At 35.6% G+C, this 12,717-nt stretch overlaps 3 protein-coding genes across 3 annotated transcripts; all 3 read right to left on the minus strand.

Annotated features, from left to right (window-relative positions):
* Positions 1 to 224: 224 nt before the first annotated feature.
* LOC140058133 (uncharacterized) lies at positions 225 to 5,732 on the minus strand. The gene is made up of 3 exons (XM_072103688.1): positions 5,155 to 5,732; positions 1,122 to 4,052; positions 225 to 1,002 (listed from the first exon to the last, which is right to left on the minus strand). The coding sequence occupies exons 1-3, from the start codon at positions 5,730 to 5,732 to the stop codon at positions 225 to 227; spliced, it is 4,287 nt and encodes a 1,428-aa protein (XP_071959789.1).
* A 585-nt stretch (positions 5,733 to 6,317) lies between these two features.
* On the minus strand, positions 6,318 to 7,343 carry LOC140058134 (uncharacterized). The gene has a single exon (XM_072103689.1). The coding sequence runs from the start codon at positions 7,341 to 7,343 to the stop codon at positions 6,318 to 6,320; it is 1,026 nt and encodes a 341-aa protein (XP_071959790.1).
* Positions 7,344 to 7,482: 139 nt separating this feature from the next.
* LOC140058135 (uncharacterized) lies at positions 7,483 to 7,800 on the minus strand. The gene has a single exon (XM_072103690.1). It carries the CDS (start codon positions 7,798 to 7,800, stop codon positions 7,483 to 7,485), a length of 318 nt encoding a protein of 105 aa, XP_071959791.1.
* Between the last annotated feature and the right edge of the window lie 4,917 nt (positions 7,801 to 12,717).

The following is a 12,717-nucleotide window of genomic DNA, read 5'->3' on the forward strand; positions in this document are numbered from 1 at the left end:
AACTGTTTACTATAACATCTTAAATCTTTTCTTATACAGTAGTTATTTTAACAGGTCGTTGATATGAATTTACTTCAACTGCTTCTTTAAAATTTCACTAGTTCTAATTACTTTAAATCCGTGTATGCCATTAATGCATCACTCTATCACAACTAACATATTATAATTAAATAAACACTTTTTAAATCAACAAAACTTTTAAAATCATTTCATGCATGTTTTATCTAAACTCTTGACAAAGCGTCAGCTACAACATTGTCTTTTCCTCTGATATGATGAATTTCCAGATTCATTTCTTGAACTGCTAAACTCCATCTCAACAAGCGTTGATTTTTGTCCTTCAGTCTTGCCAAGAACGTTAATGGGTTGTGGTCAGTCCAAACTACAATTGGAAACGGAGTAGATCCAAGATACACTTCAAAGTGCTTTAACGCTGACATCAAAGCTAATGTCTCCTTCTCAACAGTAGAATAACGCTTCTTATGCTGGTTGAATTTTCTCGTGTAGAAACACACAGGCTTGTCAACACCATTCTCGTCTGTTTGCGCCAACACAGCACCAGAACCAACATCACTGGCATCAATCATTAACGAGAACTGTTTATCAAATTGTGGAGCCATCAACACCGGTTCGTTTGATAACATCGCTTTAACTTTAATGAACGCATTATTGCATTCCTCCAACCACACAAAGCTCGCATTCTTTTTCAGCAGATTCGTTAATGGAGCTACAAGCGTTGAGAAACTTCTGCAAAAACGTCGATAAAACCCAGCCATTCCCAGGAACCGCATTAACTCCCGCTTACTCTTTGGAACTGGGAAATCACAGACTGCCTTAATCTTAGCACTTACTGGTTTTACTTTTCCGCAACCAACTTTATGACCTAAGAACACAATTTCTGGACATGAAAACTCGCTTTTCACCAAATTTACTGTCAACTTTGCAGCTGTCAACCTGTCAAACAATGCCTTAATTCTCTGCACATGGACATCCCATGTATCACTATAAACAACCAAATCGTCTATATAAGCTTCACAGCCCTCCAACCCTGAAATTATACCATTAACCAATTTCTGAAACGTGGCTGGTGCGTTTTTTAAACCGAAGGCATGACCTTATACTGATAAAGACCCATAGGAGTTACAAAAGCTGACACTTCTTTCGCACGCACTGTTAAAGGAATTTGCCAGTAACCCTTTAGAAGATCAAATTTACTGACAAACTTAGCACTACCCACACGATCAATACAGTCATCTATCCTCGGTATGGGATATGAATCTGTAGTAGATTTAGCATTAACCTTCCGATAATCAGTACAAAAACGATACGATTTATCTGGCTTCGGAACTAATATACATGGAGAACTCCAAGCACTGCAACTAGGCTCGATTATATCATTCTTAATCATGTAATCAATCTCATTTTGTAATATCTTCATCTTGTCGAACGGATTTGCTCTATATGGATGTTGTTTTATTGGTGAACAATCAGCTGTCTTAACGTCATGCTCCACTAAGTTCGTTAGACCTGGAACATCCGGAAAGAACTGCAGATTTCCAAATATCAAACTAACAATTTCAACCTTACGATCACGAGATAAATGACCAACTTTCTCTTCAATGTTTGAAAGGACATCTGAATTACTGAACTTAACACATGTATCAGGATCCCCAAACTCTTCAGAATTCTCTTCAACAACACACGTAACTGGTGTTGACGTACAGGTATCAGTATTATTTCTCGCTGTGTATGGTTTCAACATGTTTATATGACACAGTCGCTTCTTCTTACGCCTATCTGGAGTATCTAACACATAGTCAACTTCTCCTATTCTTTCTAATACTTTGTAAGGATCAGCAAATCTTGCAGATAATGGTTGACTGGGAAGAGGCAACATAACTAACACTTCATCACCTGAAGTAAAGCTTCTCTTTTCTGATTTCCTATCAAACAATCTCTTCATTTTACCCTGAGCCTTCACAAGATTCTTTCTAGCCATCTCACGAGCACGATTTAATCGATCACGAAATTCAGACACATAATCTAGTATCGATACAGACTCTTCTGCATTCCCTAACAGCCTTTCTTTGACTATTTTAAGAGGGCTGGGGGCCGAATGACCATACACCAACTCAAATGGGCTAAACCCTAAGGACTCTTGCACTGTTTCACGAACAGCAAATAACAATAAGGGAACTCCCTCATCCCATTCCTTTTCACATTGAAAACAATAGGTTTTAATCATATTCTTAAGTGTTTGATGAAATCTCTCAAGTGCCCCTTGAAACTGTGGATGGTAAGCACTTGAACTTATATGGGCAACACCTAACTGCTCTAAGACTTGTTTAAATATCTTTGACATGAAGTTTGATCCTTGATCGGACTGAACAGCTTTAGGCAATCCTACCCATGTAAAGAATTTTACTAATGCTTTAACAACATTCTTAGCTGTAATACGCCTAAGAGGAATCGCTTCTGGAAACCTACTTGATGCACACATTATTGTTAATAGATACTCATTTCCATTTTTAGTACGTGGTAATGGTCCCACACAATCAACAATAACCCTTGAAAATGGTTCACCGAATGCAGGAATAGGCTTAAGTGGGGCTACTGGAACCTTTTGATTAGGCTTCCCCACTACCTGACACGCATGACAGGATTTACAATAATTAGACACATCTTTTCTATGACCTGGCCAAAAGAAATGCCTGATAATTTTGTCTACCGTTTTATTGACACCTAAATGACCTGAAAAAGGATCATCATGCGCAATACCAATAATATCTTGACGGTATCCACTAGGAATAACTATCTGGTGAATCTCATTCCAAACATCACTACTTGGAATATCTGGTGGCCTCCACTTACGCATAAGTATGCCATCCTTTATATAATAACAAACAGGAACAATAGACATTTCCTCTACAGAAAGAGCTTGCTGACCAAATGACACCAAACCAGGATCTTTACTCTGCTCTTCCACTAACCTTGACCGATTGAGAACTGTCGGACCGAAATCACACACTTTTGGGTGCTGTTGTTCAGCCTGGGCAGTGTGTGACTCGGGACCTGAGCAGACAGCCTCTTGGGAAACGCGATCCGTAATGTCTCCGTAAAAACTATCGCATAAGTCAATACTCTCATCCTCATCTATGGTTTTATTTGCCATAGATCGCGTCACCGCACATGATGGAAACACATGTGATAATTCTTTCTCTAAACACACCGTGCTTTCGTCTTCAACAGGACTCTTGCACACAACCGGTTCTACTGTCACTCTGTCTCCGGCCAAATCATTCCCTAAAAGGAGTGTGACACCCCATACTGGAAGACTCGGAACGACACCGACAACAAAATCTCCGCTAACAATATCTGTTTCAATCCGAATTACATGAAGTGGGACTTCCTTATAACCCCCTTCAACACCTTGAATGAGCACACTTGCTCCAGCAGAAGACTCGTTTGAAAATGACAATGCCGATTCTATTATCAGGGATTGTGACGCCCCTGTGTCTCTTAAGACACGAACTTTACTCAGATTCACATCGTTGATCAATGCTACAGAACCATTAGAGAGGAAAGGCTTAAATAGCTTTCGCACTTTTTCCGGACCTGAAGATTGGATCAACTTCTCACTTTCATCAACGTCATGACTCTCTGTCACTTTCAACGGGACTGTATTTACTAACGTGTTTGGAAGTGATTGGGGTTTCTTATTATCCCTTTCTTTGCTTTGAAACAGCCAGCAATCTGCCTTTATATGACCCTTTTTCTTGCAGTAAAAACAAGTTCTGACAAATTTACTACTACTATTAACTGTAGTTTTCTGACTTTGGACCTTAGAATCATCAACAGATTTGGAAACCGATTTGGTATTCACCACCTTGTGCGTGAGCACATAATTATCGGCAACAGAAGCCGCTTTCATTAAATTATCCACTTTCTGCTCCTCTAGATGTGTACGAACTTCAGTAGGGGAACAAGATTTAAACTCCTCAACTAACATAAGCTCACGAAGCTTTCCAAATTCACTGTTTACTCCTTCCGAACTACAAAAAGAATCTGCTTCTTACGTGCAAATTCTGTAAACGTTTGATCATAAGGTTTACCTAAGTTCCTAAATTTCTGACGATACGCCTCTGGAACTAACTTGTTAACAGGTGTACAGGATAAGTCAGGCAGATAACAACAATCACGATGCTCAGTAATAAATCTGTCAAAGTATCTTTATTCTTTTCTCTTTCTTTCTTTAATTTGAGTATGGTCGAGGATTGAGAGGTTTCTAAACAATGATAAAAACAATAACAAACGTAATTAGCCTAAACTGAGGAATCGAGCTGATCCCTGTTGTCATGGCAACCGTAACTAGCTGAACAGCGTGTGCTCCATGCATCCATGCACCGAGTGGTGGCTAGGCTAAATTGACCAACGTCAACTATATAGGCCTACTATAATACAATATTATGATCGCTGACGGTAGCTTATGCTACTCGGCCTATAAACGTTAACAATATAAAGATTTAACAAACAATAATATGTCGGCATAACGCCATCAACAAGTTATATAATGAGATCATTCTCAATTTCAATACTGAAGAACAGAGAGACGACAAGCCGTCGCCATGATGAACCGCTAGTCGTTAATTAAAGTGAAATTAACACAGGCCTAGTGATCAATATTACAATCAGAAAAAACGTACCGAAACTTCTGAACCTTCCTAGTACACTTGAAATCTTCCTTTATCTATTAACAATATTATCTTAAAGTATCTATCTAGTTTCCCTATGAAACTATACTTTAAACTACACTTTGGATGTTTAGTTCCCCTATAGAACTACGAAACCATCTTTAACACATGGTTTTTTTTTGCCATCCTCCTCCGATCATGTCGAAGGTTATCGCTAGAGGGCTAATCTAAAATAATTATCTAGCGCCCTCATCTATATGTATCTTATGAACTTTACACCGGCCCTCCTAATGCGAATAACATAAAATGAGCATTAGCAAACTGCAAAAACAATTAGTAATCTTAATAATTAGCCTCGTTTAAAAATTTGTATCATCGTTAACTAAATAGCGTAAGATTTACTTGTTAGCTATATTATGACATAAATAATTATGGAGAATCTGCTTCGAACAACACCACCAACTTAGTAATTGGTCTCTTCAGTTCAGATGTGCTTGTCTTGAGCTTCACTGCTCTAACATAACCTTTCTCATCAGGGTATACCTCCACCACTCTGCCCATTGGCCATTGTCCTCTTGGTGAGTTGTTGTCGCATATCAACACAATTTCTCCTACATTCACATTTTTTCTCTGGTGAAACCATCTCTGTCGTTCCTGAAGTGTTACCAAATATTCCTTGGACCAACATCTCCAGAAGAGATTTGTTAAATACTGAATTTGTCTCCATCCCTTTACTAGTTCCTTTCTTTCGAACACGCCTGGTTCCATGGATGTTTGCTTGTTTCCCACAAGAAAGTGGTTAGGTGTTAATGGATCTTTATCTAATGGACTGTCTGATATAATCGTCAACGGTCTGCTATTGACAATTCCTTCAACTTCACAAAATACTGTTGGAAGTCCTTCGTCATCTAGCTCCATTGGTTGCTCCTTCAGAACACTATATAAGACCTTCCGAACAGAACGAATCATTCTCTCCCATGTGCCACCGTAGTATGAAGCGGAAGGCGGATTAAATTTCCAGTCTATATTTTGTCGAAGCATATTACTCTGGATTTCCCTTGGGTCGAGCTCCTTAATTGCCTTTTTCAGCTCATTCTTGGCACCAATGAGGTTTGTTCCATTGTCTCACATTATCATGCGTATTGGGCCTCTCCTTGCGGTAAAACGTCGAAGAGCATTGAGGCAACTAGTGGTCGTCAATGAGTGAGATACTTCCAAGTGAATTGCTCTAGTTTTCAAACAGGTAAATATTACTCCATATCTCTTATGTATAGTTCTTCCCCTTTTTATATCGAAGGGTCCAAAGTAATCCATTCCAGTATGTGAGAATGGGTTTTCACCAACAGTTACTCTACAACTCGGCAGGTCGGCCGTTTTCTGGTTTTCCGCTCTTCTGTGGTACCTTCTACATAGTACGCATTTGCTGATTAATTTCCTGGTAGCAGAGACCACTTGAGGTATCCAGTATTTTTTCCTCAGGTGCGTTATGATTTGGTTTCTACCACAATGGCCAAGATTTCTGTGCATCTCTCGTATTAGTAACTGGGAAACATGAGAGTTCTTAGGCAGGATCATTTGGTGTTTAGACGAACCCAACTCTGCTCTTCTCAAAGCGACCTCCTACCATTAGGACGCCATTTTCCAAAACGGATCAAGTTTTACTAATGGACTTGATTTCTTGATTTGATTACCAGCTTCCAATGATTTAATCTCTTCTATGTAACTCCTTCTTTGAACATTTCTTACGAGAGACACTTCAGCTGCTTTTAGTTCGGATACCGTCAGATATTTTCTATCTACATCCTTCTTGCGAAGAACCTGTTTTAACTTTATCATCCAGGCGGTGGCTCTACGTAGGCGACTCCAAGATGAATAGTGTTTCGCCAAGGTTTGTAATGTATCAGCATAAGGCAAGACTGGGCATGCAACCTTCTTGACTTCAGGATCATCTATCTTCAAATTATGGCTACCTTGAATTTGTTGAGGCCACTGGTTTGTTTCCTGCCAGAGGAATTCCGGCCCTCGAAACCACATTTTCTCATTTTCGATTTTTCCTAGTTTCAGTCTTCTTGAGGCGATGTCAGCAGGGTTATCTTTAGTACCAACATGTCTCCATTGACTCGTAGTAGATCCTTCTTGTATTACATTTAGTCGATTAGCAACAAAGGTACTGAATCTTGTACTCACATTGTTAATATAGTTGATCACCAACATGCTATCAGTCCAGAAAAGGATATCGTCAAAGTTGTAATCTATTTCAGATTGGATTAAGCTTGCACTCTTAACCGCCAATGTCGCTGCTGTAAGCTCAAGTTGTGGTATTGTCATTCGCTTGAGTGGTGAAACTCTTGAACGGCTATACAGATTGTTGCAGGTAATGGCTCCATCTACTACACATCGTACGAAGGCGACTATTCCGTAACCCCTTTCACTAGCGTCTGCGAACATATGGAGTTGACATGGTCTCTTTGCACAATTAAAGTTAACGCATCTTGGTATCTTGATGTTAGAAATAAGTTTTAATTCTTCCAACCAGGTCTGCCAGCGTTTTTTTATTTTCCCGTCAATGGGTTCATCCCAGCCTTTGTTATCTCGCATTACTTCTTGAAGTAATATCTTCGCCGGTAGGATAACTGGTGCTATTAAGCCCATTGGGTCAAAAACAGAACTGATTGTAGATAAGATTCCTCTCCTTGTGACAGGTTGCTCTCTGGTTGGAGCTTCGAAATATAAATAATCTTTTTCTGGATGCCATTTAATGCCTAATGCTCTTTCACATGGTATGGTTTCTTCATGTAGATTTAATTGACTGAAGTTCCTTTGACCGTTCAGATTCTGGTATAGTGTTTATTACTTTCTTTGAATTGCTGGTCCATTTTGTCAAACGAAATCCTCCATCTTGGCATAGTATTCTCAGCTGCTTAATAAGTTCCACTCCTGTCTCCGGATTCTCAACACTCTTTAACAGATCATCTACGTAGAAGTTACGTAACAATGTTTTCTTGGTGTTTTCTTGGATTTCTGAAATAGAACAGTCGGCTGCTGTCTGTTGTAGTGCCTTATTTGCACATGAGGGTGACGAGGTTGATCCGAATAGGTGCACGGTCATTCTATATTCTACGGGAGTAGCATAAATGTTTCCATTTGGGAACCATAGAAATCTGAGGAAGTTTCTATCACTTTCCGGTACTTTTACTTGGTTTTTTTTTTAAATTTATTTATTTATTACGGTATATATAAAATTACAAAAACAATAGCACATAGCTAATAACGTTTGTATTACAATAAAAAATATTGAAATGAAATCTATAAAAACTACAATAATAAATTCGGAATATACAATTACAAAATTTCACAATTATTCACTAAAATTTAAAATATTAAGAATCTTAAAATATATACAAAATTTTGGAAAATACAATTGCACTTTTATTTTTAAAAAAACCGAAAAAATTTACATTATAATATACTAAAACCTATCTGCACTGTTCTTTATTTTATTATTATTATTATCTTTTAGTATAGGTGGCAACATTGCACAATTATTCACTAAAATATTCACAACATTAAAAATCTACAAAAATATATTAAATTTCGGAAAATAAAAGTTTACAGTATATATTAATATTAAACGTTGTCTGCAGTGCTCAAAATTTGATTAATTTAGGCGGTAATATTGCACAATCATTTATTATATATTTTCTAAAATTTAATTTTTCACAGGAGGAATTTAATTTGTTTATAATATAAAGGGAATCGTTGAATTTTTATATCGGTTAGTTTTTATTTTAGGTAATGTAAATCTATTGGGGTTACGTAATCTAGATATATTAGGTCTTTCAGCAGGCTGCATATTACGATGTCTCTCTGACTTAAGGATACCTTCTCCAAATTTTAATGTTAATTTTTCTCTACGTTCAGCAAGGCTGGTAATTTTAAGTTGAGTAAGGGCCGTATCATAGCTCTCATAGTCCTGGCCAAGTATAATTTTGCATGCTCGCTTTTGCAACCTCTCAATTTAATTGGTCTGATGTTTTGTAATGCTAGAGTGCCAAACAACACATGCATACTCAGTCAGCGGCCGAATATAGAGTTGATAAATACTTAACATGTCACCAATAGGTGCACTATATCCTCTCAATGCATAAAGAAGAAACATTCTTCTACTTGCTCTAGAGATAATACTTTTGATTTGGATATCCCAACCTAAATTGTCTTGTAGCTCAAGACCTAATAATTTCATATTATGTACAGTATCAATTTTTTCACCACTTTTTTTTTTTCTCTTTTGTGGCGCAAACACCACTTTTATTCACATTCATATTATCTCATATTACATAAAATCGTATTATTTAACTTGTAAATGTCGTTACAGTTCATAAGTAACATTTTTACATATATGAATTCTGTATTACTCCCTTTTTCATTAATTTTCGTATATTTTGTTATACACTTGACAGGATCATCATTATCATCTATCCCGTTTTAAAATAGTTCACACATTTTCATTTGTTTGTTTTCATTTTACAACCCGGATTATACAATATATTTATATACATGATAAAAAAAAACCAATAATAGCTCAGTACCACCAGTAACCCGTATCACTGTAATTCTTTTTCGGTTAATCGTATCCAATTAAAAATTATATTATCATAATCTTATTTCTTAAAGCTACCCATTTTTCTATACTTGTTTCTTTATTGTTATATGTTTCACATTCAATGTTATATAACATATTGATTTTAAATGAATTCCATAAAGATTTACCCACTGGCTTATTTAGTGCAGATAACATTTTTATTCTATAAATAGTAAATGCTGCAAAAGTGTAAATATAATCTATTAGCTTATCTCCCGTTCCTAGTATTAATTGTTTAAATGATATATTATTGTGATTTAAACTTACAAAGATACTAAGCATTTTCCTCCAATATTTCTGAATAAATCTACAACTAAAAAACAAATGATTTTCATTTTCAATTTCTCCACATTTGTCACACGTTTGTGTTTCCTTAACTTTCCACTGATACAGCCGTTTGTTGGTAGGCAGTATTCTATGTAACATCTTATAATTGAATTGTGCTAGTTTCTTATCTTTCATTTTACATACTTTCCGTAACCAAGAAGTTTTCCAATCAATGTTGTTATCATTGAAGTACTCTTCCCATTTTAGTTGTGACATTGGAATAATGAAATATTCTTTCACAAACCATGAGTATATTAGTTTGGTAGTATTAATCTCATACTTGGTCCCAACTAATTCATCATTATCATCACAATTGAAAATATCTACCTCCTTAATAATACGTTTCCATTGAATTGGTATTGCCTTAATAAAGCACAAATACTCATTTAACCAGTTTGTTTTACATTGTAGTTTCACCAGTATTTCGTTTGATGTTAAAAAAGTGTTCTTATTAACAATGTCTTTAATACTGATAATGCCACTGTCAATCCAATGCTTGTAGAAAAGCGATTTTTTTTTTAGTTTAACGTAGTGGTTTCCCCACAGTTGCTCATTCATTATATCGTTATAAGTTTCAGGTTTTTTTTTAGAGATTCTGTTATAATTTATGTAGGCTTTTATCATATTTTTGTAAAACAGTGGAATTTTATCAGAATTAACATCAATAATGTTATAACATGACATATTAAGTAAAACATTAACATCACATATTTTTTTAATATAATACATTGGAATATTTTTCCATTTAGCACCATCATCATTCATAATTCTTTTTAACCAGCCACACATGAGTGCGTTAACATGAAGAGTAAAATCAGGCATTTTAATGCCTCCCATCTCAACATCACCAATTAGAGTTTTTCTTTTTATCTTTTTCCTTTTATTGTTCCAAATAAAATTATATATTAGATTTGTAACTTGTGTATATACATATTTTGGAACATCAGTGATACTTGCAGCATATGTTAATTTAGATAGTGCAAGAATTTTCAGGATTATTATTCTACCAAAAATTGAGAGATTTCTAGCATTCCATTGTTTTAAAGTCTTTTCTAGCTCTATTAATTTAACATCCCAGTTTTTTCTGGTACATTCTTCTGTATTATACCCTACATATATGCCTAAAATTTTGATCGGGTGTTTTACCCAATTTAATTCTAAAGGTCTATCTATTCTGTTCTTCCATTTACCAATCCAAAAAGCATTGTTTTTTTTTTATTTAGTGTCATTCCAGATACTTCACAAAAACGTTCAATTACACTGACTGCTGACTTAATACTTTTGTCATTACCAACATACAAAACAGTATCCTCGGCTAATTGGCTTATTCTAGCTTCTATGTTATTTTCATTATTTGGAAGTTTAATACCCTTATAGTCATCTTTGTTTCTTATTCTAGATGCCATTACTTCAACCACTAAAATGAATAACAGAGCAGATAGAGGACAACCTTGTCTAATACCTCTTTCCATTTTAAAATTGTTTGAAACCCAACCATTGTTAACTGTGACACATTCAACGTTATTGTATAATACTTTTACCCAGTTACAAAAGAACATTCCAAAGTTAAACTTTTCTAGAACATTGAACATAAAATCTCTACTAATAGAGTCAAAAGCCTTCTTAAAATCTACGGTAATTATTGCCCCTTCGATATCATTACACTCTGTATAATAAAGCAGGTCTTCTATTAACCGAATGTTTTCACCAGCGAAACGGCCTTTTATATAACCTTTTTGGTCTGAACTTACTATTGATTTAATAACCATTTTAAGTATGTTACTTAATACATGTGCAAGAATTTTGTAATCGGTGTTTAAGAGGGTAATGGGACGCCAATTATTCAAATTTTCTCTTTCTCCATCCTTGAACAAAAGGGTGATTACACCTCGTTTTTGCGAAAAGGATAATTCTTGAGAATTATAACTTTCATTTAACGCATCGCAAATTAAATGTTTAATATTATTCCAAAAGAACACATAAAATTCAACACTTAGACCATCCGATCCAGGTGTTTTATTTTTTTCCATCATTGAAATGGCCTTTTTACATTCATCAATAGTGACGTAACCTTCACAATTTTCTTTTTCTATTTCTGAAAGCTTGTTTATAATAGAATTACAAAGGTATTTATTAATTTTTCCAGGGTTTATAACATTTTTTGCGTATAAACCTTCGAAATGTAATTTTTTCACCACTTATAGTAAATTGGGGGTAGTTTATTTGGGATTTCATAAAATTTATATTAATAACATGGCACTTCGAAGGCTTGGGTAGCATGTCATTTTGTTTACACCAACAACTCAAGGAATCTAAATGGGATTGAAGTTCTGATGATGTACTATTATTTTTTATATTAATTATTTCTCCCAGTGTTAGATCATCCACAAATTTCCAACGATTATCAGTGGTGTTACCCGCATCATTCACCATAACGGTAAATATGCTGGGTCCCAGTTTGGTACCCTGGGGGACCCCACACGTTATAGTTCTTAGTCCAGAACAATGTCCCTTAAATTTCACACACTGGGTGCGATTCATCAGAAAACTGCTAATCGTTGGAATTATCGATGGTCTAACACCAGATTCTATCATCTTTGAAATAGCAACATTATGGTTTATCCTATCAAACGCAGTTGTGAAATCAACTGTACATAATGTGGCGTAGGCCCCTGGCACATCAATATTGGATATAACCGTATTCAACATATCTACTAAGTAGTGTGTTGTACTAGTTCCTCTCACGTTACCATACTATTTACAATCCAATACTGGTTCGAAATCCGTTTTTAACCATCCCGCTAGGAATGATTCAAATACTCTACCCAATATTTTAGTTAGTGAAATAGGTCGTAATTGGCCAACCATTGTCGGTTTTTTAACTTTAGGTACTGGTACAATTGATGCCGTCTTCTACACAGTTGGAAACACCCCTTCGTTTAGACAGTTATTAAAGATTAAAAACAGGGGTTGTGCTATTTCAAAAGAAAACAGCTTAATGAGTTTCACCGGAATATCATCTGGGTGGCCAGATTTATTGGAGTTTAATTTGTTTAA

The sequence above is a fragment of the Antedon mediterranea genome, chromosome 9 (genome assembly GCF_964355755.1).
Source record: "Antedon mediterranea chromosome 9, ecAntMedi1.1, whole genome shotgun sequence".
NCBI lineage: Eukaryota > Metazoa > Echinodermata > Crinoidea > Comatulida > Antedonidae > Antedon > Antedon mediterranea.

Bases quoted from the DNA above. Each gene is read 5' to 3' on its own strand.
- LOC140058134 (XM_072103689.1), bottom strand. From the start codon at position 7,343: ATGGGCTTAATAGCACCAGTTATCCTACCGGCGAAGATATTACTTCAA.
- LOC140058133 (XM_072103688.1), bottom strand. From the start codon at position 5,732: ATGCTTCGACAAAATATAGACTGGAAATTTAATCCGCCTTCCGCTTCA. The intron at 4,053-5,154 runs GTTGGTGGTGTT...TTCTTTTTGTAG, and splicing joins CTGAAGAGACCAATTACTAA to TTCGGAAGGAGTAAACAGTG. The intron at 1,003-1,121 runs GTATAAGGTCAT...GGTTGTTTATAG, and splicing joins ACTCCTATGGGTCTTTATCA to TGATACATGGGATGTCCATG.
- LOC140058135 (XM_072103690.1), bottom strand. From the start codon at position 7,800: ATGACCGTGCACCTATTCGGATCAACCTCGTCACCCTCATGTGCAAAT.